The 25143-nt window shown below is 35.8% G+C and overlaps 1 protein-coding gene across 6 annotated transcripts in view; it reads left to right on the forward strand.

Moving 5' to 3' along the window:
• LOC592651 (ras-associated and pleckstrin homology domains-containing protein 1) overlaps positions 1 to 25143 on the forward strand; it is a 108402-nt gene that overhangs the window by 44129 nt on the left and 39130 nt on the right. For all 6 annotated transcript variants that reach the window (XM_030990172.1, XM_030990167.1, XM_030990171.1 and 3 more), the window contains exon 4: positions 15849 to 15893. In XM_030990172.1, coding sequence (XP_030846032.1) covers positions 15849 to 15893 — 45 coding nt within the window. The remainder of the gene's footprint in view (positions 1 to 15848; positions 15894 to 25143) is intronic.

A 25143-nucleotide genomic window follows, 5' to 3' on the forward strand; every position in this document is an offset into this window, starting at 1 on the left:
TGTTCCCACTCACAGAACTTTGTGTTAGTATGAAAGCTACAATATGTATGTATATGCATGGAGGTTGTAGATAAATGTTTATGTGACTCAGGCTGCTTTTTCTTTGTACATGATGCGCAGTAAAGCTATAGTTTTATCAATAGACCAGTTCAAAGTCAGCTTGGTACAAATGAACCCCAAATATCCCCAGATCTTTTACACATGGAGACTTCCCACTCTGTGCATTTTGGCCATATGATATTTCCATTTCCGATCCTATCTGTAGTATCTCCATTTTTTTAATTTTTGTCAACTCGTAGTACTAAATGCCACTTATTAACTAAAATCAAAGATATCTAGCACATCCGTTTTTTTTTTTTTTTTGGGGGGGGGGGGGGGGCTTACGAAAAGTATGAACAGCCCTTGATAGCAAACACATTGCTACCCATCTCGTCCCTCCACCACACCAGTCTCCCTTACCAGTCTCCTTTAGTGATGACTCATCTAACATAGATGTATCTTTGCTCTCTCTTTCCCCTTCAAACCGGTTTGCTATTTTCATCTCCAAAGTTCTTAAGCCATCAAGTGTTGTTTGCGGTAATTAGCCCGAGGGTGAAGTTAATTTACGGAGGAACGTAGCGTGAGGCGTTGTCATCGTGTGAGAGGCAAGGCTTGTGCTCACTGTTTTTTTGTAGTCTCAAGGTGCAGACTCTAACTTGATACGTAAACACAATTCCATAAAGTCTTGAGCTGAGCCTAGCTCTCGATCTACGGCTATGTCAGATAAGTAGGAGCAGCTATAGTACAAAGCCTATGGGAGGCAGTAGACCGTGCAGTTGGCATAGTCTTGTAAGTCAGGCACCCAGTTACGCACTATGACCGACTAGGGTCTGTGTCTGCACACTAGTATTTGTGTGTAGAGGAGGGAGTGTGATTTATATTTCCCCCTAAGCCCATGTGTAGTAGTGGAGATTTGTGCCGTTGGAGGTTTACAGAGCAGATTTCCTGTACATTAATTATGCACTTGTAGATTTAGATTTCATCTGTATCTCATGCCTTCTTTTGAACCAAGGATTAGCCGAATTGCGTGCTTGTAGGTTATTGAACTCACGCAGTGGATGAGGTTGTCCATGTAATGTAGATACATGTCGTGTGACCTTTCTTTTTCAAACCAGCGGCAAAGGTCCTTGTGCAATTAAAGACTCATCTGACAAATATTCTTTGATCAAACTCAGCAGCAGTAATTATTTACTGGCAGCAATTTTCTACGTAGGAATGCTTATTGCTCATAACTACCATTTAACTGATAACATTGGGTGTGCTCAGTTTCATGAGCTTTACACTTTACTGTACATGAATATGAATGCTGGAACACTATAAATCAAAAGTGTTGTATTGATCTACCATTATGAAAGCATTGTTTGATTCTTAAGCCCTTTTAAATGTCATGTACCAACATTAAAAAAAAACTAAAATGTGGATTCAACTTTTTATTATTTAGAAAGTAGGTGTGGTTATAAACTACAATCATCGAGGCTGTCTCGATAATACCTGTATTTCACATTCCAGAATCGAGACGAGCTACAGACTTATCCCTTTCTCCTCTGAATCCTCCAAGCAATCCCCCTCACACTAATCAGTGAAACTGAGCTGGATAATATCATAAAACTGATAATACAGTTGATATACTTGTGTGTACATGTAATGGCTACTTGCCATTGCTGTCATCAGTAGATGTCGAAGTAGCAGATGTGAAGGGGTGGTTTTAAGAAGTTCATATTACACAGCCTTTTGCATGTTCTAAAATTCAAACGTAAAAAGATATAATTAAAGATGGCGAGATGAGATTTACATATAGATAAGGGGAGAAAGAGAGAGAGGCGGTTTAACAAAATAGTTAATTTTGAATATTAAAGCTCTACACAAATTATTTGTAGGTGACATGCCCCTTTAAATCACAAAACAGAGATGATTAGTTAGTACACTATGTACAGGAAATGATACGGTCCATTTGCTCACAATTTAGCGGCCCACTGTTTCGAACCCCAAAAATTCAATAATACCCTTTCCTCCCTACAAAGACTAACCAATCGTGCAACTATTGAAAAGAATATTTTCATCAATTACCATTCACCCACATTTCCTGCACTCATACTAGGAGGTCAGTCAGTAATTTGATCAGATGCGTCCAGTTAGAAGAATACAGCAAAGTGTATGTGACGTTCCATAAAAAGTGACCAGAGTGGGGGGGGGGGGGGGATCTGTAATTTGATAAGATTTGTCCGTTTAGAAAAATGCAGCAAAGCGCATGTGACAATTTATATGGAATGGCCGACTAAAGGAAGGGGGTCGATAATTTGATAAAATGCACCCATTTAGATGATTACAGCAAAGTGTATTTGACGTTTCAAAGGGACTAACCACTTTTCAGACTGGGGGGGGGGGGGCAGTAGTTTGATAAAATACACCCATAAACGAGAATACAGCTAAGTGTATGTGACGTTTCATACGGATTGACTCCATTCATGACATGTTAGATTGAGAATGGAAGTGACATACCATAATTGTTCATCCGATCTTCTACCTTCTCGTTCAAAGACTCTTTCCCATGCCATCCCAATGAATAATAGATGATGTCTTGAAGGGATATGTACATGTCGTATCTTCTTTAACCATTTCACTATCGTTGCCTGTTTAGGTCAGCCATTCAATAAATTGTGTAACACTTCAATGGTTTTTTTTACAAAGAAATGTCCCTCTTTCTATTATGAATTGAATATTATGAAAATGATCTACATGTTTAATCAACTTTAATTTTATAAAACGGGAAAAATTATGTACATATTATTGCTGAGTGTCAGTGACAGGTGAGCCTTGTCCAGATCTCTTTTTAAGAATTCCAGAGTATATTTGAGCTTTGCAGAGCATAATCTCCTCCCAAGCGCTCTCTTTCACTGGCAATAGTGTATGTCGACTTCAATTATTTTCTGTTTAATAGTATAATGTGAAATGCGTACTGGAGGTTTAATGACAACTAATTGTATAAAAATTGTATAATTCATGAATACTTCATTGCCGAGTATCACTGACAGGTCAGCCTCCATCCCTGGAGATGGACTGCAAGGGAGGGGTCAAGCCAATTAGCATGTCCTTGACCTCTACGTTTCAATATACAGAGGAGTACCATCTCTTATTGAATCGTGAGATGAAAATATTGTCTCAGCTCGTATAATGGAAAGAACAGCTAATTTATTGATACAAAAGTCACTTTCAATAAAGGTATCTTCTAGAAACAAATGTCATTTAACAGGTATTGTATTGAAACAGGCATTGTCAATAATATATGTTTAAAGTAGTTGATAGGAAATGTAGATATTTTATCATTATCAAAAGGGAGGGATGAAGAGAAGAGGGGAGGGAGGGGGATTGAGCGAGAGAGATAACAAAGAGGAAGACAGACAAGTTGAGACTGAAATCAAAATAGAGGAAATATAAAGGATATGCAAGAGAGAGAGAGAGAGAGAGAGAGAGAGTTAGGGAAGGAAACTAGCTGCCCCCAAAAATGTAATCCATAAACAAATAAAATGTACAATGTACATGTACAAAATAATAAAATGAACAAATTAAATCACTTTGAACTTCCAAGTATATATTTATGTAAGAATCGATTGGGTGAAACGACAAAACACTTTCGTCACTCCATCTTCCCAACCAGTTCTGAACTATTACCACGGGGTCATGCATGTCCAGTATCTAATGCAAATGATTGATGGAAAAGCATGCTTTCTATTTACTTTCTGATTGCTTCAGCAACATTTGCATGCCAATTTTCATTTCCACCATGGCTTGTGTCCTGTTTTCCAATCAGTTCTAAACACCGCTAAATTGATTGCGTTTCGTGAGCTGCAGAATGAGGGGATTCATGTTTGAAATTTGCAAGGAGCAGACTTGCGATGTAATTGTCCGATGAGACTGGGTCTGCGTACAAAATACAAATGTACAGTGGGCTGCTTTCTTTTATGGTGGATATGCAAAGATGATTTGAAACGAGGTTGAAATAATGTGTGAGTCATCTACATTAGTTACAGCGTTCTTTAGACTAATCCCATTGAATAGAGATAATTGGAGGCACGGACGAACAAATCATTAATTTAGCATCTTAAGCGTAATGATCGATGCATTATTATGTTCATGTAGTGTGAAGGATGAGGTGATGATGTATGGTAAGTGTAGAATAAGCTGGATTTAATATGAATGGGGCAAATCAAACGAATTGGATTATCAATTTGTTTGATTAATTACTTACATGATGTTTATTGTTAAAAGATATATAATCAATCCATATTAGCTGTATCAGCTGTATGACAAATTCAAACGATTATGGGACAATTAAGGCTTGCATGGACATATTATTCGATTAAATATACTACAGAGAATGTGAAAATGAAATATTAAAATGGACAGCCAATTGTAGTTATTAAATTTTTATGAGACATTATAACTGAAGGCTGTGATAAAGTATTTTCAAGGGATAAAATAGAAAATAGAATAGAAGCAAGATAGTGTATACCTTTATTAATAGAATATATACCAGCATCATTGCCAGGTAATAAACACTGGAGGGTATTTCACAAAGACTAAGATCGACTTAAGTTGGACTTGAACTTGTTCCTCTAAGTGATGTACAAATCGTGGTCACAAATCTACAGAATTTACCTTTTTTGGTTGTTCATCATAAAAGGATAACAGAAAAGAATATTATCTTCAGATCATAATTGAGAGACCAATGGTGAGAGCAACCAGTGGCATGAATTAATGGCCTGCCATAGATCAAGTCCAACTTACGTCGATCTTAGTCAATAGGTATGTCTTCATCAGCTCGAGATTACAAAATAGCCCGCTTTATTTCTGATTTGAGAAATAAGCCAAAAGTCGCAAATCGCGTCTTCATCAGCTGGAGACAATTAAGACCTCAAAACTCGAGCTTGAGAAATTAGCTCGAGATATTTTGCTCAGCGTTCGCGCATAGTGCGAGTCTTCGGGCTGGTGCAGACGCACCGGACAAATAGCAGGATATTTTGCAAACTAGCCCAAGATATCTTGGGATGATTATCTCGACCAAATATCCCGCTAATTGCAACTGCGAGCTGGATACGGGTAGTTGAAATGGCAGGTTATTTGGCAAACTCAAGCTGATGAGGACAGGCCTTTTGAGAAACACCCCTCATTTGTTTAGAGTACAACTGGAGGCATGCTACATGTAGGTGATCTCCAATGTTGTCTTGGATGGACATTCATCAGCTATGGTTACTGTATGATATTACTTGAAAGCTATGCACAGAGTAAACATACATGCCTACATGCTTGTGACATTTACAAGACCTTCTGAAAGGCTCCTATGAAAGTTCATGCACTTACATGTATCTGTGTGCACTCGTCTATGGAGAGATAGATGGCATTCACCAATTCCATTTTGTATGTTTCAAAATGGAGATTGAGGATTTATTGGTAATTTATTTCGTGAGCTATTCATTGAATTTTAATCCCATGCATTCAATGGAACACCCAATAAAATGTTACTTTCACAAACTTTCAGGTTAAATATTTGGATATGTTATTAAAAATTAAGATTTTTCAATGCATTTTTTGACAGCATAAATGCTTCAAAAAGTCATATAATAATCAAGTCGACTAAACTGTGTAACAGTACAGGATTAAATAGATTTCAAGCTTTCATCTAATGGCATAAACTGGCATAGTTACAACATCAAAAAGGTTATGACTAATTTACTCAAGGTTTTCCCTTTATTCATTCACCAGACAGCTGAATGTTTGTTTATTTTACCAGATCAAATATTTAACACATCAATAACAATTCTTTTGAAATACTTTTGTTTATTTGGGTAAAGTTTATATTTTTTGAAATCTAGTAAACTCAATGGGTAATTCAAGTCATCATAATTCTATGAAGCCGACTAAATATAGGCCTACACCCTGGCTGCCCACTGGTTTACAAGTCGTAAATCACAGCTGGAATTCGTAACGGGAGCTAGACTTATCACTGGTCTATCTTTGTGCACTGCCTGTGTGTACATGTACAGGTGCATACGAACTTGAACTGTGATTATAGCCTTCAATGAAAAGACCCTTTACTTGAAAATTTCTGACAAAAATTAGATTTTGGAAGTATGCGAACAGAGATTTTGAAGATGTGGATATATTCTTCTGGTCAGATTTACAAAGACTTTCACCAGAAGAACAATAACATTAAAAGTACAATGCAATACATGAAAACTTCTGGGGCCTACTTTATGGACGCATATTTCTAGCATCAAACCACCTTTTTAACATGTAACCAAAAGCTAGAGGCTCTACATTTGAATCATCATAGGAAAATGAGAGACTTTTGCAACATGGGAAACATGCATGAACAATGCAAGTGCCAACAACAGGTTTTTTAATTTCTAATTAAATATCTTGGACTGATCCTGTTATTCTAAATGCCCAAATTGGGAGGGGTCTGAAGTTGCCAGACTGATGTTAAACTTCACCATGGCTCATGCTATGTGACTTTCACTTCCTTCACCCCCTGCAACCTTTGACCTTTGAGGTCAACTAGTCTCTTCCTGTTGTTCATGCAGGAGACACAGACAAAAGGAAGATTAGATAAAAAATATAAATTGAATTCTAGATTGAAATCTCAAAATAAATCAAAATCGGTCAGCAGCTGTGCCAGCTAAAATAGCAAAGATAATATTTCCCTTCCGTAATTTTGTCATTTTATGAGTTTTAATGTGAAGAGGGGAGCTTTATGATTGGTCAAGAAGCTTCGCTACCTGCCCAATAACTTGTCAATCAGTTTGTTTTGCTTCAAATCAAGATCATCTGATTTGCATTGACATAGGAGATTGGGTTGTGTATCAGGTTTTGTTGTGAAGGTTTGGATCGCTGCTTAACACAGCTTGTGAAGAGAATTTATTCTCATAATATTTTCCACTCTTTGACTTAAGATTTGTATAACGATGTCTGTTTGGGTGTTTTTACGATTTAAAGGCTCTTTTTAAATGTTCAACCAGATAGAAGGGGATATTCCTTTTAGTTCTTACTGGTATTATCACATTTTGTATGGGCAGACCCTTCCTTTTCCCCTACACATTTGAGTATAATGGATATACAGATGTTCATTATTTAACAGAGACCTGCTTGACTGAAAATAATTGCAGTTATCTTAATAAATTAGGTAACTGCTTTAACTCTGATTGTAAGTTGTGCAGACAGTAAAAACTTGACCCCTGTCAGACGATGAACTTAAGCTGCAGCCCGCAGGTAGTCGATGCTCGTTCGTTGATGTGAAGAGATCGTGTGACGTAAGACTGGATGGGATATTGAGTTCTCTTGCTTAATATCAGAGCTCCGTATTGAGTTTTAATTCAAGCAAACTTTAGCTAACGACTTTGACGTACGCTGCTGATGACGCTACGTAACCGGAGATTGCGTGTGTGTGTCTGTTTGTGATGCACAAAACAGACCCATCACTATTGACCATCCAACTAATATTGGTTTTGCGGAGGTCGCCTTGGTCAGTCCGGGTTAACAAGAATAACTGTCAAGCAACGTGACATCAGTGTCCAACACATGGCAAAGACTATAACAAATAAATCAACTGAAAAGCAATTTAAAATACCATATTGTATTGCCTGTAAAAATCATGTTGGGATTTAAGTAATATGTCATCGTGAATGTTTGCATATTTCAATATGTGATTCACATGGTCATTGAAAGTGCCTTGAGATGCTTTCTTGAACGTCTTTTGTGACCATGCTTTTCCATTCATCGATTAGCCTTAGATATTTGATAATCCTTACAATGTTAAATGCATATCAATTTCATATTCCAAAAGTGATTTTCTAGCTCTTAATCCATTGAATACAATTTTAAATAGCAAACAGCCTCTGTAGACTCCAACATGGGTCAACAGGTTGAATTTTCAAATTTTTTCAATGATTTTAAAAGGAAAATCGATTAGCAAATTTGCATTGACTTCTAAGTGGGCGTGACATTGATGACTTCATTTGCCCCTAAATATGCCAATATCATGAATTTCTCCAGGTATAGTTAGCATGGGTCCAACTGTTGAGGGGGCAGTGACATCATGGTTGGGGTTGGGGAGGGGGGCGAGCACCAATCCCATTTGGTGAATGACAAGGGTATACCAATTAAAAAGAGGGTATCAGAGTGGATCTTATATTATCTTCTTTTCTCTTCCCTTTTATCCCTTTATCCCTTTTTCCCATTTCTTCCTTTTTCTAATTTCTTCTTCCCAATTTCATAGGGTGATGTGCCCCCCTGCCCCTCCCCCTCCCATCGCTATGTCTATTTTTGTACCGAACCTTTTCTGGTAACCAGGTATCCTATCTTAGATTACTTAGATTTTGTGATGATTTGAAAACATGACACTACCTTAAGTGCGCAGTATTCTAAATTCTTGTTATTCGAAGTAGCTTGATCGAAAAAAAGTCTGTGGAAAAAGCGGAACCTTGTTAGGTAATGGATGAGCAGGTCGCTTGGTTCTAAGGATGTGACGTAATGAAAGGTAATACGAGAATCGTGTGACTCTCCGAAAAAAGTCTGCTGAGGAATTGGATCATTCAGTTTGACTGATGAAGCCGGCATGGAACCAGCTTACTTTAGGAATTCAAGCCATATACATTTCTGAAGTTATTATTTGATAAACAAAAATATGAAGATTGAAGATGGATGTGAACTGTGAAATAGACCACCATAAGTAATGTTATTTATGAATACCTTTGTACATTGTATGTGTAAAAAGGTATGGCTAGCTTTTAACCACTGAAATGAACTACTCTTGAACATATATAGAATATAATGGCTCGATATTACCAATATGATGGCGTCAAATTTCTGAAAACAATGTCACATTCCATCATCAAATTCATCAAAATAAAAATGATATGTTTTATCATTTATCATTTTAACAATGCACAGAAAGGAGTAATGGCTAGGATACAGTTTCATACTGAGGTTTATTTAGTGCCCTTTTTTGCTTGTACATTAACAAAATATACACATACTGTAGTTTCTAAAGAGCTATGTTGATTAGCAAATACTGGAAAAAAGCAATCCTGTCATACTTTTTCTGTTGCTGAGTGGTTAATAAAAATCATGAAATGTGATATTTATTGTGATGGTTCAGTTATAAACAGCAAACTTTGTTGCAATTGTGTTGCCATGAATACGAGGAAGAAAGGGAAATCGGCTTCTGAATTTCATTTATCAAAGCAGGAAGCCATTGTTTTAGTTCAGTGTAAAAGTTGAACTAGGAAGTTCCGTTTTAACTAAAAATTGATAAGAAGTAGTATATCTTTATGTCATGTACGAAACTACAAATGTATGTTGGAAATGATGTACATATGTATTTTTAGAATGATATCGCCAGAAACAGCTATGAAAACATCCTTTGTTTTTCAGGGAAATTAATGTTTAGATACTGGTGGGGATTTGTGTAAAAAACTACCGACTAAAACTATTAACTAAAAATTGATAAGAAGCAGTATTTATATCATGTACGAATGACTGTTTGATGATAATGATGTACTTTTAGACTGATATCGCCAAAAGCAGCTCAGAAAACATCCTATGTTTTTCAGGGAACTTAATTTGTAGATACTGGTGGGAATTTCTGTAAATAATTGCGAAGAAAAATTTGTACTTCCTTTAGCCAGTAACATTATAGAATTATCGTGTGGACTTCTAAAACATTACTTACAATGTAGTGCCCCTCCCTCCAATCTATTAGCAGAATAATTGTTCCTCTCCCCCACTTCTTCTCCCCCTCCCTCTCCTTCTTTACCTCCCTCTCCTTCTTTACCTCCCCCTCCACGTCCTCCCCTCTCCCCATCCTCCCCTCTCCCCATTCCCCTCTCCCCATTCCCCTCTCTATGTCTATATCTTCATTAGATAGTGCAATCATGTCAGATGCACTTTTTGTAATGTATCTCAAGATCAAACCTCTTCCAATTACTAGATAATGCAAGTCAGGTTCTGTGTATGTAGTTGTGAATGTTCAACACGTCTTATTGTCTGTTACGAGCCAGAAGGAAGTAAATGCTGTGTAAAATCATACAAGATTTACCCGGTAGCTCTCAGCACATTGATAAAATTTGCTTAATGATTCTGGTAGGAAAGATATATAACAGTTTATTTTTAGCAAGAATCCACATGTTGAGCACTATATAGGGTCCAATGTGTGTTCATACATGTACCGGTATGTGTTGTATTATTGTTTTCTAGCTTTGCTAGTTTTACATTTTTTATATTTTGCTTCTGGTCCAAACAACCAATGTACTGCATGATAAACAAGTCACAATTACTTCAAGCACTATAATCCAATACCAGGACTCAAGTTTTTGCTTTCATGCAATGCTGCTGTCATCCTCTCCCCCCCCCCCCTCCACACACACACCCACCCACCCACATTTACACACTTCCACACACACACACACCCCTTTCCCCCTCCCCACCACCCTCGCCCATAGTAACTGGATAAACCAGGTGTCAATGATATTATCCCTGACCCCGATATTTTCCTCCCGCCCCCTCTGCCCCCTCTGCCGCACTTCATCTGCATTCTTTGGGCGCCTGATATTTAATCCCAGCCCAAAATAAATCCATGGTGAAACATGACAGCTCCAATTGATCGTTAGACAGCTCAGTTCGTAAAGGCGATCTTCACCTCAGTCTTGTATTAAACCTGTGACACTGAAGACTGCATTTACAAACAACACTTTATTTTCCTGCTAGAAATATCTCTCAATAGATATATTGGATGTTTATCTCTTGCTAATTTGTGCTATCAAATTGTCTCTAGTTTGTCAGTATTTTCATATTCAGCAGACATCTTGGATGTGCATCTTTCGCTAATACTTGAAATCAAACTACCGGTATCTGTATTTTTTCAGTATTATTTATTTTTTTATGACTTATTTTACCCCACTACATTATTTATAGGCATTTGATGGTATCTCATAGCAGCTGTAGACTGTATTTACAAAGAGTATCTTATTTTCCAGCTAGATTTCTCAGATATATTGGATGTGCATTTCTTGCTACTCTGTGATATCAAATTGTCTCTATTTTTTCAGTATTTTCATACGTACCGGTATCTTATACCACTTTTTGTTTAATTAGCCTTGTAGCGAATTTTAATACTCAGAGCATTTGATTTTCCAGCTAGAATTCTAGACATCTTAGATGGGTATCTTTTGGCTACATGTTTTCCTTGAAATCAAACTGTCTGCCGCAAGTAATAATCTACACCTCATTGAGCTATTCAAAATGACATATCTGATGATTTTTATCACAACTTAGGACGAAAGCAGTATTTTCATTTGTCTTCTTTGGAGCAAGATGGGCAGTAACTCCTATTATTTTACTTAGAGTTAACACCCTTCTGGCTCTCAGCAGACAATTTGATAGACAGGCGAGATGTTTAACTTTTTTTTCTTCAAAATTTTAATAATTATCTTTGATTTAGGATCTAATACCTCAGAGAAACCACAAAAAAGAGATTTATTCCACATGGAAAAGGCCACAATGTAATTGATGGCTGTGATATAGTGAGGAAGGGGAAGGGGAAGGAGGAAAGGGGGAGGGGGGGGGGGGAGGGAGGAAAGGATAGGGCTTGGTGTCTAAATGGCAATGATTTCAAGAATATTGTACATAATGGAGGGAAAGGAAATATGTTTAACATGATCAATTATTGTTAATAACTCTTGAAAAAAATAGTGAATGTCTTAAAGAATATTGTGTACTTAACTTTAATAGTGACGGAATCATAAATATCATTGATTAAAAACATCTTGCTTATAAAGCCAGAAGGCTTTTAACTTTATACTTTGGCACAAAGTCAACATTTTAAAAGCTCCCAGCAGAAGACACACAGAATAAATATTTTAAATTTCACCGCATTTCAGTCATCAGTAATCATGTTTGTTAAAGAGAAGCAAGGAGTTTGATTTATCCAGCACACTATTACTCATTTCAAAATAACTACTTTTCATTTTGACTTAAAACAGAAATAACACGCATGATTTATAGGATATGTGATTTGCAGTAACTGATGATTTACAGTTGTGGGAATTGCTGACGTCATTCTAATGCTAAAGTGCTCTTGTGTTCAAGCGATCAATTCTGCAACTACACTGAACCTGTGTACGTGTAAAACGCTCTTAATTTCTATCTAAAGACTTCCTCGTAAAAGTAAGGTTATATCATTCATAAGCAAGTATTTGCTTAAAATAGATCCTTCTTAGGTGAAGAGAAAGTTTACAGGAATGATCATCAGTAGCTGTATGAATAGAACTCTGGTAAAAAAAAAAAAGGAATGTGAAATTGACTGGAGGCAATCTCACAAACTATTGAAAATCTAGAAACAAAAAAAGAACATTGCTAATAATTCCTTACTGGCTCTTGATTGGTTGATTTATAAGTGAAATAAACAAGACTGGCTTGGTATTTTACAAACATGTTATAAATATGTGATATTTAAAGTGTTCCCTTAAGAAAATATGTCATCTCATTTCTTAATGCAAAATTTTTGCAAATGGTATAAACTCATTTATGAACTAGGGAATGAAAGAATGTTTTAGTAATGCTCAAAATTCCTTGCATTTCTCTCTCTCTCTTTCTCTCTCTCTCTCTCTCTCTCTCTCTCTCTCTCTCTCTATCTCGTTCTCTCTGTGTGCAATAAACGGAATATGATGAAAAGGCAGCAGTTGCTCTCATATATTTCCCCATTCCCAACTTTGGCAGAAATGTTTATGGCTGAAAGATGTAAATTGGTCGTAATTCTCGGTAGACAGCTTTCGCAAATCTCGCAGGACTCTGGAAATTGTCATCTATTATTAGTGCAGTCTGCTGTGTTGTGGCACCAAATATGGATGCTCGCTTATCGTGGAAATATGGAAATCTATTCCTTTTTGTCTGGGATGGAGTAATTTGTCTCAGTAGTGTGACTGTTTGTGAGATGGATTTGTAAAATGACAGGATTTTGTTCCCCTGTGAAGTTCTGTTTATAACTCTATTTCAAGGAAAGCGTATTTATCTATATATTGTATAGAATGTCATTCTAATGTGTTGTTCATGTTGTATAGAATCCCTATAGGTTATGTATTTGGTTATCACACTGCAGATGTTTACAAGAATGCATACTTTCTGAAAAAGGGCACCCTATGAAATTCAGCGACACGGATATGGACACACGGGACCAAGTATGGATTTGAATACGGTACACTAAAATGCAGCAACACAGATATTGACATATGGGACTTCGCATTGTAGGACATACATGTACAATAAATCACATTTCATATGACATTTAGGACTACTTATTGTGTTGTATGGAAACCCGGATTTCCTTCTCATCCTTTTCTAATAATTACCAACCATTCATACCTGTACATGTTTACAATCAAATCTTTATAACCGATAAATAATAAGTGCAGTCTGCTGTGTTGTGGCACCAAATCTTTATAACCGATAAATAATAAGTTGTAGTTTTAAACATTTTTTTGTACAACTTTTTGGATACTTAAGGATTATTTGGGGGGAGGAGAATTGTCTTTTTACCCCAAAATCATATTCATATACCTCTTCCATCTTTCTTTTTCCTCTTCATTAATAACAGGAGGGAGATTTTCATCATTTTAATCCTTATTTCCTTATATATGTTCATACTATCCATGCATTCTTGTTGTTCACAGGTTTATATGTAAGAGGTGATCTAACTTTCTGCTCACTATAGCTTCACTAATAAAAAATTATAATCTATTATGTAATTTATCCTTTATTGCTGTCTCCCGACATTGACCTTTAACCTTTTAATGGTTGGGTCTGAGGGTACTTTGGGTTCAATCAAACTCATTAGATATGCATGTCAAATTGTCTGTTTGGAGCCAGAAGGGAAATATTACTCAAATGCTTTAACACAAAGTTAACAATAGCTCTGAACAGACATTTCGTCGCTGTTTTCACGAAGTGACAGTAGTGAAAAAAAATTGCATTCACTTTGCGTGACGATTTTCCTCACTACCGTCACTTTGTGAAAATAGGGACGATTTAATCAATGTAACACCAACTTCACAATGTAACACCAACTTCACAAGGTTGAAAGTGTTCTTCATCTCATTTGGATAATCAATTATCATTAATACCCCATTAATACATTCTAACTTGCCCTTTCGCTACTTCATTAAGCCTCTTTCACATGTGAAGCAGTCACTGCCTCGACCAAACAAAAAAAATCAAAATAAAACCATTTGAATGACAAATGGGGTGGAAACAAATAGCTGCATGCAACCTGCAGCTTTTCACACACAGCTAAAATTCTATAAACATGATTAGTATAAACGTGTTTCGAACGTGTTTAAACTAATCACGAGCCTTTCACACACAGAAATTTCGTTGCGATCGTTAATAGTTTCGTGATTAACTACTGCTCGTAAAATGCGCAGTAGTGCCATTGCGCATTGAAGGTCATGTCATATCAATCGAAGCGCACGCTCCATTCAGTTTAAACACGTTTAAACACAAATTTCCTTTCACACACAAAATGTCAAGCTCTCTAGATACGAACTTCGTATCTGCAGCCTGCTTTTAGGGGCGTATGGATCGCGACTTCGTGTCTATCCCAACATCGTATAAACGATGTTCACACTGGGAAATTTTGTCTATAAACGTGTTTAAAACTGTTGAGTGATTCTAATCATCTCTAGATACGATGAATTTTAGCTGTGTGTGAAAAGGCTGAAAGTCCCACAAGTATACTTAGTTTGTGTTGTAAGAAATGTGAAGGGCACTTTACCATTCTGTCATTCTTATTTTGTCACAGCAGTTTTTTGAGGCAGTTTACTGCATCATGTGAACAAGGCTTCAGAAGGATCCTAAATCAGCTTATCTCATTATTTGGGAAGTTAATTGTTTTCATCTAATCTACCTTCTAACATGCTCATTTGTATTTTTTTTACATTATAGTTTTAATTTATACGTTGTTTGCGTCATTAAGTCTTGATCCTGTTCAGAGCCAGAAGATCCTTAAATCTGTTCAGTTCAAAGTAAATATAGTTGACGTCCTTCTGGCTCGAACCAGACAATATATGATTTGTAGATGATATTTGATTCTCATGTTGTTCTATGATTTTGTTTTATTATTTGCTAATGAAAATCTCATGACTTTATCTAACTATTTGATTTTTAGATGCCATTCATATTTCATATTGTCCACTTTTGTTTTAATATTTTGTTATGATTTTTACTATTTTACTTATGATAATGTCAATTGATCACTAGATGAATTCTGAAAATCATGAAATTGATGCGAAATTGTCAGAAATTTGGAGCATGTTAACCAGACTTTTCAAAGAATTTCTCCAAAAGAATTAAGAGAAAGTTTCCTTAAATTTGCACCGTAGAATGCAAAATGGTTTGAAAAAGAACATTTTTGTGATTCATTCTACAAATAAATATACATGTGGAAACGTTACAACTTTAACATAAGTTTGTCATGTATATCAATGCAAACATGGCTATTTCTGGAATACCGGCGGTATCTTTGAAATTTATTGCATTAAAAAAAAAATTACAGGCCTTTTAAATTCACTGTGGGTATGGAAATTGGCCGAGCCTAGCTTTGGATTGTATGCACCTTATACAGCATTCTTCTAGTGTTTAATTGACTCATCATAATTATCCTGACAACCATTATTATCCTAACAACCACTATTATTTTTTGTTTCAATCACCAATTATGATTTTGGCTTTCTCTCACACTCATTTTATTTTCAACTTTTCAGCGTATGGCATTGGTACTTCTACAGCAGACAGTAACACATTAGAAGGTAATGGAATATAATGAATGTATATGTGTTTGTAATGTGTCTTGACCTTTGATGTGCTTCATATAAAGACTGGGAGTTCCTACTACTTCTACAGGAAAGAAAATGATTCCTTTATTCAAACAGGGGGTCCTTTGGTGGTGAAATACATGCATTTAACATTGGGTAAATTTCAACCATTTCCAATCATTTTTTTCATTAAAGAAAACAAGGTGGACCCTTGTTTTACTGTAATTGAGAAAGATTCTATTTAAAGTAAAACCTATTTGATTTTTCAAAATTTTGACATATTTTTGGAAAGAAGATTTTACAATGAGTCCTTTGATCTAAACAAACATATTTGGATCTTAACACTAAAGCTTCACCAGGATTTATACTATGAAATTGCCCTAAAGATGAAGTTTCAAAAGCATTTAATCATTCCAAATAAAATTAAGGCTTGCTGTAGTCAGCACCACCCAGTTAACAAATAAGAAAATTATCATTGAACTTTCAACAGTCCCAGTTTGAGGTAAATTCTTTGTTACACATACAAGTGATACAACCATGGCTTAAAACACCCTTCTCTGGATCAAAACTTCCAAATGTTTGTCTTCTGTTTGGAGCAAGAGGGCCTTTGGACTCTGCAACAGACGATATCCTTTGTCTTTCAAGAAGAAAGCTAGCAATTTTGGCAATCTTACCCCACCTCATAAAATATTGGGCTGGATTTGCCTAAGATTCCCATGTACATCATGGCTTCAAACACCCTCCTCTGGATCAAAATCTCCAAATTCATATCTTCTGTTTGGAGCTAGAAGGCATTGATTCATGTAAATCACAGAGAGATAGGACCCTTCTGATTCTGCAACAGATATCCTTTGTCTTTTAAGATAAAAGTTAGCGAATTCAGCCCAAACGTATCTTGCCCCACCTCATAAAATATTTTGGCAGGATTTGTCTAAGATTGCCATGTACTTATAGGGCTTAAAAAACACCCTCCCCTGGATCAAAACTTCCAAATGTTTATCGTCTTTTTTGGAGCTAGAAGCCATTAATTCATGTACTCTCACAGAGAGTTAACACCCTTCTAAATCTGCGATATCCTTTGTCTTTCAAGATGAGAGCTAGCTATACTTTGGCCCGAAGGTATCTTGCCCCACCTCATAATATTCTTGGTTAGGATTTACCGCCCAGAGCACTGACAGAAAAGCTAAGAGGAATCATTATGGGTTGATAGGATCATGGACCTACTATAGGATGGATTCAATTTGATCTGGATTTAGTTCCTTGGCTTATGTATGGATTGACTCAGTCCTCTCATTGTGAGCTCATCTCAACTCGTAATCTACTCATTAGTAGATTACGTACACGTACAATTGCGTAACTCCCTGTCTTACTTTGTGTATCGTTACATGTTTCAGTTTTTGCTTCACTGTTGATGTGCATGAGCATGTGCATCTAATAGCATGTTTATATTGCACGGTCATGTTCATTTTCATAAATTTGTAATGAATGCATGTGCTTGTATTTGATATTTGTTGCAAAAGTGTTTTAACAACCAACTTCATTTTACCTTGTAACTTTTTAGATGCTCCCTCTCTGTGTCTCATACCCTATCTCCGTTTTCTCAATCTCTAGCGCTCCCTCTCCCTTTTTGTAACTCTTATCCCTTCTCCAACCTTAAAACTATTTCTCCTTCTCTCTCTCTCTCTCTCTCTCTCTCTCTCTCTCTCTCTCTCTCTCTCTCTCTCTCTCTCTTTAATTGGAATGTAGTTTTGCATATTGATGTAAAATATATATGTATACCGGTAGTCATTTTTTTTTGTTAATCCTTAAAAATCCCCTCCTTAGTCATACCTTGGGGCTACTTTGCCAATGTCAATCGCTGCTCAATATCTGTGAAATCATGTGGTTTTCATAGTTCAATGGTAGAGGTTACCAAATAATCAGCAAGATTCGATCAGCATCTCTAAAAATCACCAGGAATGATGAATATAAAACCAAGTGTAGACCACCCTCAAGGTTACTACAATGTTTCCACAAAAGTTGCCAATTTTGGCTGAAAAACCTCAATTTACATAGTAATTAGTTTTGGCAGATGGGGAATATGAAGGGTTGTCTATTGCACTTTTACTTGAATTTTCCATATTTTTCTGTGTGCTTTCATTGTGATATTGTGTACAATTGTGTTGTAAGTTTTCAGCCTTGTTGCATTGTGAATAGAGGTCCAGAAGACATTGACATCTAAGTGAACTTCTAGATGATACTTCCTTCTGCTACTGAAGGGCATCGTCTGTTTGGAACCAGAAGGGCACTATCTCACATTCTGTAACATACAGTTAATGCCCTTCTGGCTCTGAGCAGGCACTATGTATACAGTTGCATCATGTGTTGTATTTTACATGTTTGATGTGTATGTGAGATTGCTTTAATAATGTAATCTATAAAACAAATGGAGAACTACAGATCTATTACTTAAATGTTTCTGATTGTTTAGGTGTGACCGTCCTTCATCTTTGTAAGTCTTTGAATCCTATAGTCTGCATGATGAAGTATGTGTATGTTTATTTTCTTAAAAAGGTGTACTGCCTTCTGAATTATGGAGGGCATAATTCCCTCAGCCCTCAATAACAAATCAATTATTGACCTGGAAAATATATTTTTAGCTCATGTGAACAGCTCATGTGAATGATTCTTTCACAGGCCATTTGTAATGGACCACAGCTGCATGCATGTCCTTTTTGCGTGTCCAGACACAGTGGCTCAGTATATATCTTAGTACACAAACATAAACATATCGTCCCTGTTTTCACGAAGTGACGGTAGTGAGGAAAATTGTCACGCAAAGTGAATGCAATTTTTTGTCACTACCGTCACTTCGTGAAAACAGCAACGATATTAAGGAGACTTGGAGATGAGTCCTTTTGCTTCTCCCGAGAAGACATACTTACATGTACTTCTCATTATCGCACAAAGACATAGAACTATAAGAATTATTGCACCTATTTTGGATCACAAAAACAAATTAGACGTTGCGTTTGTATCAATCTAGCTACTTTAATTAAAAACCATGCTCTTTGATTAGACTGCTATCGGCTGTGATTGGAATGCTGAAATGTCAGAGAATTTCGCTGAAGTTTCTTTTGATTCTTGTCAGCAGCAAGTACGGGGGAAGAACAATGCATTTTCCATCTGGATGTGAGAAGTTCAATTTCTCCTGGCAAATAGCAGCCCATCAATCAGGGATCGGATACAGCTCTTAAAGCGTTTAGATAAAGCAATCCTGATGCGACCAATTATCACTTTCTATTTTTTGATTGGGGAAGCTGGGGGGGGGGGGGGGGTTACTGTTTATGTGTAGGTCTAGTGTAAAAGATCATTACAAGAAATGTATGTGTTTTACATTTATATGGAGTTGCATTTTGATGACTAAAGGCTTTTTCAGATATGGCACAGTAAACTGCAGCAAAAAACTGCCGCATATTTTCTTAACATATAAATGAATGGCAGCAGCCAGTCACAAAGAACTAATGTGACTATTATTATTATTATAATTTGGTAATTTGGTAGAATTGGTTGCGGATACACTGTCCACACACACTATGTTACACTTTATCACACAGAGAATTCAAATGCTTCCATATTTGTTATATTCTCCACATGAACACACACCATGTCCAAACACTCTTTACATACAGTGTCACAGGGAAAACCAGAAGTATAGACAAACTAGCGTGTGCAAAATTTCTGAAGGTTTGCTTGGACATTAAACAAAAATAAAAAAATACAGCTATTTGCCTGTCACTGGATCCTTTTAGTCCTGTTAGTATTACAGCTATCAACAAAACATTTCTTTAACATGTCCAATTGTGCAACATTTGCTGACAATAATATGTTGATATATAATTTTCCCAATTATCCTCAAAGAACCTTGCTTATTCAACAATGTAGTTGAGGAAAAACAGAAATGCGTTACCATAAAAGTAGAATCTCCTTGGGATTTCAACTAAAAGGAGAATAAATATATACCAGCTGCTTTTATAAGCTTTCAGTAAAGGTGAAAACTTTTAAACCTTGTTATATTGCCTCAAATTGTAAAGCGGTGACTTGAAGTGACCAGACCTGTCTGAGAAACTTCACCAGTGTCCAAAACGAAAGCATGAATTTGAAAGAGATAAAAAAGAAAGAGTTAGGCTATGAATGAAGGTTGATCCATTTTTAGATAGGCCTATTGATATTGTATCATTTATCAATTAGTAAAAAAACATGTATTGGAAGTAAAGAAAATAAAGAATACATCAAAACCAAAGTTTGTAATTAATCTTAATTTGGAAGATGACTATTGAAACCGAAGATATGAATAGATTGGGTTTGTATTCAAGTTGTCAATTCTGTTGTTGTGAAAGCTATAGTTACTCAAATTCAAGTATTATTTGCAAATAGGGAAACCAGATATAAGTATTCTTTATTTTTTCACGTATCATATGAAACTACCTCTGTCATCGTTGAAATACAAGTTGATCAGTCTCCTGTTACCTTTTAAACATGAAGTGATTGCATATTCATTTACGAAAATTACATGATTTGTTATTGTTTTTTAGAAATTCTTCAATACAACAATAAAATGTATTCATAACATAGGAAAATATATCGTCACCTAGCTGGCAGAAGGGCGTTAGCTCGAACTTCAGGTAAAAATTGAAGCGTTAAGCAGAAGGGCGTTAGCACTAAATCGCCTCAAACTTTTATAAAACGGACTTATTTCCACAAAAAGATTGTGGCCGTGTTCTAATACAACATTTCTATTAGTCTTTTAAGTTTTAAATTCATTTTCGGGACAGAAAGCAGTTTAAATATAAAACAAATCTTCACATGCGAATAATTCAAAAGTAGTTTTGGAGTCGCTCGCGCGCTAACGCCCTTCTGCCAGGCAGCCAAAGATATGTGACAACAATTGCAAAATATATATATGACAAACAATTGAAAAATATATAGTATAACAACATAAGTTAAACCAAATAGAAATCATGAAGAAACTAAGGTGTAGAATAAAAAATGAATCTTGTATCCCACCCCCAACATGTACAAGATGCGTACAAGGACACATCCCACACACTCCCAACACACAATCTATCCCTCCAAAAAGAAAAGAAAAAGTCTCAAAAGTACAGAGTACTTGAAATCGAAAATGTGTGGGATGGTTTTACTAAAGGAAGATAGTATTTATATAGCTTTCATCAGCTCATCCTGTTTATTGACTAATGAATATTTTAATAGTTGTTGTTATTCCAAACTTTCGGTTTACTATATTTTTTTTTATCTACTACTACTATCTATTAGACTATATTTATAAATTTTAAAATCAATATTAAATTGATTTCTGTATATAGAAGCATGAATCACATTAAGTATGATTAATGAAAAAGGTTTTACTGTCCCTTTTTTCTTCAAGTTCATGGTAATTTGGTAATTTGATGTTATCTTAATTTACCCTTATTACTGGCTTGGCTTGTAAAAGATAGATCTTGCCAAACGCATATTGCTTTCTTGAAAAGAAAGGGGATTCTTGATAATGAATGGATTCTTTCTATTGTTTGGCTCATAAGAGAGAGAGAGAAAGAGAGAGAGGGGTCGGGGAGGGAAAGGAGGGGGGGGGGAGAGAAGAAATCTGATCTTTTAAGCTTTCGTTTATTCAAACTATTAACAAATGTTGACTTTCATATCAGCTTTGATGTGGATTTTCATTGTAAATTTAACTAAACTCTAATAAATTTAGGCAATTACATTGATCATGGCTGCACATTTCTGTAGATGTTAACATAGCATTTTTTGGTTCCCCATATCATCATTTTGAGGACATACAATATGACATAGTTAAAAGAATTTTATTATTATTGAATAAATTGCTAGACATGGAATATTGAAATAAAATGTATAATTTCATTTTCGTTGGGATTATGAATTCATATGATAGACAATTTTGTGAACCCCTAAATATTTATGACAGCAATCGTGTAATTCTTGTAAATTTTAGTAAAGAATATCGCATTCACATTAAGGTGATACTCAAACGCTTTAAATTCATATGGTAATGGCAGTGCCCCTTTAAAGATAGCGATGAGTCATGCAACAATAGTCTGAGACGCCAAGAGAAGGAGGCCCTCGGGAGTTGGCTAGCTGTCATTGTCATTGTCATTGTTGCGTGTATCTAGATGTGACAGACGGAACACACGGACGTCATGTGCCCAAAGCCAACAATTGACAAGAAAATAATTTTTCTTCAGCTGTAGAGAAAATCAAAATCCCCATTCTTGATTGTTTTGAAATTTGCCAATTATAACAGACTTAAAATTTGATTATTCAGGAAGCAGTATTGTTTTATGATAATTCTGGTGCTATTATGTTTTTTTTTTCTTATGATAATGTAAGTTATTGACGGTTGAACTGAAGAAAAAGAATAGTGATCTAGGGGATTAGTTTTAATGAAGAAAAATAACAATGTACCTCAAAAGCAAAGAGTATAATGGAAATAAGTATGGATTTTAGAGAAGAATGGTACAGGGATTGACATAAAAGTGGGTAAAAAAAGATAAATATATAAGTATTTGATTATGCTTTCTCACAATTAAAAATTGAGAAACAGTGGCACTAGAAGTAATTGTCTATCCTATCCCTTATTTCTTATGTTTTTAAAGTTAATTTATACCTAATTTCTAAATTTAAAAAAAATCATGATTCCATCACATTTTTTAATAAGGAAAGCATTACTATAAAATGGTTTAGCTCATAAAATACACGTTTGACATCAAATTGTTTCCCTAATGTAATTCACAATTTTTAGTTCACCCTTAAAGATTTATTACAATTCCTTGCAGAAATATTTTGAGAATTTCATCCTTAAATGCCACCCACGTCCTTTGAATCCATTGCATTGGATCTTATATGAAAAAAATACACCTTTAATGGTTACTTCCACATGCATTCATGAAAATGTATGCATAATGTCACCGCTTTTTATCAAAGGAACCATCATTGTTCCTGATGTGAGTAAGGTGACACATAATCTCTCGGATGACTCAAAAAATGAACATAAAGCAGTCTTTCTCTGAACAGTGATTAAGTTGTAACATACAACACCTTTCATCAACCAAACAATGTCAACTTTGTGCGGCACCATAGTGCTTCGAACTCGGATGCGGGTTTCATGTGAGGCCAGACAGATTATAGAAAGCTAGAAATTTGGATTAGGATCGGATCACTTATTAATGAGAATACAGGAAAGAGGGGGTAATTAGTATAACTAAACTTATTCATGTGAAACAGCCCTATTACATACATATCGTCTGTTTAGAACTTAACAGAAAGAAAGGTGTTCACTCATTTCATTTTCAAAGAGAAGTTGACTCCCTTCTGGCTCCAAACAAGATATGGTGTCCAAAAGATTTGGTGAATCATATTATACTATTGAAATTAGGTCCAAAAATTACCTAAAACTGTAATGTTATACATCTTTTGCCCATGAAACAATGTGACTAATTTTGTCTTGCTCCATAGTGCATCAACCTCTGATGCAAGTGCCTTGAGGCAATGCAGACGGATCATCGGTGGCTCAGAATTTGGATTAAGATGAGATCACTTATTAATATGAAGACAGGAAGGAGGGGTAATTAGTATTACAGCATGCTGCTTTGACAGAAAGCTTTTTCTCATCAGCCATCTTAATTAGGCAAACCCATAGCGTGTATGGATAATGACAAACCGTCTTCCTTATGAAACGGGTAAAAGAGGTGCTAGTGTTTCACTGATGTATGTTCACCTTCATTAACCCAGTTCATCTTGAGGTTATAATTGAGTGGCTCAGTGGTAAGATGAGGGGACTTGATATTGAAAGCTCCAGGGTTCAAACTGAAGGACGGTCAAATGGGTTTAAGAGGTGGGCAATAAGTAGCAAGCACTTGCCAGATGTACGTTAACCTTCATTAAACCAGTCAGTTTTGAGGTTATAATTGAGTGGCTCAATGGTCAGATAAGTGGACTTTATAGTAAAAGCTCCAGGGTTCAAACTGAAGGAATGTCAAACAGGTTTAAGAGGTGGGGAAAGAAATAAGGGAGCGCTTTGCTGATATACATTGACACTCACTACCTTAATTATCTTTAGCTATACATGTATGAGCTCAGTGGTTAGAGAAGGGGTCTTGAGATTTGAAGCTCCTGGGTTCAAACTGATGTAGGGTAGAACAAGTGTGTGTGGGAGGGGGAGCAGGGTGCACTTCTCTAGGCAGTTAACACACATCTTAATTATTTCCAAAGATTTGCGTGTGGCTCAGTGGTTAGAGAAGTGGTCTTGAGACTGGAAGGTCCTGGGTTCAAACCTTAACCAGTGCATTAGTGCATGTGTTAAAGAAATAGATCATCACCTAAGTTGTCCTTTGGATAGGACTTAAGCCATAGGTATCTCTGCTGCATGCCAGTCAGCATAAATTATACAGAGAATTAAACATGTTTAGCCTTTAGGAAATCGTAAATACATATCAGTTGATCTTGAAACATCAGTCATGTTCTTTAGATAATTGAAAGACAGTTGTGTAATTATCTTTGCCATCTGTTGTTGCGAAAATGTGTTGATCGAATCTGATTACCCATCTCTCCTCTCTTTTTGACATTAATAGTGAAGGTTTCATTATTGGCTGCAAATAAATAGTTACCTGCCAAAGTGCCAATATTTGTATAATTTGGGCTAGTTTTGATTTATGAACTCCATTTTGGTTGCATGGGATCCGAGTTACCTTCTTACTCCCCTGTGTTGCATTGGGGTAAAATTAATATTTAAAAAAACTGGTCAAAATATTTGGAAACTCAATTGTTTTTTTAGGAAACCAGCATGAATCTCTCTTCTTCCGAAGCAAATGGAACACAAAATGGAACACTTTATCAAATTATATGTAGTGGTACGAGCCAAAAGGAATTCTGACCTTTGTCCAATTACTTTATATTTTATGTTCTATTTTAGGATGGCTTTCAAGGAAACCTTGTATTTTGAAAAATATTTCTTTAAATCTGGAATTCTATTTGTAGATTTTTGGAAATTTCAGGGGGGCATAATTATTTCACACTTTAAGTTCATGGATGCTAATTTCATCACAACTCTGCATGTCCGTGAGAAAGAATAACTCAAGTTGATCTGTGATGAGTTGATGGGTATTTGTCTGTCAAGCACAAGGAGGGCATAGTTTCAGTTTTAGGGGTAAAAGGTTGATACAATCATTCACAT

The sequence above is a fragment of the Strongylocentrotus purpuratus genome, unplaced genomic scaffold (assembly GCF_000002235.5).
Source record: "Strongylocentrotus purpuratus isolate Spur 01 unplaced genomic scaffold, Spur_5.0 spur5_scaffold_19, whole genome shotgun sequence".
NCBI classification, from domain to species: Eukaryota; Metazoa; Echinodermata; class Echinoidea; order Camarodonta; family Strongylocentrotidae; genus Strongylocentrotus; species Strongylocentrotus purpuratus.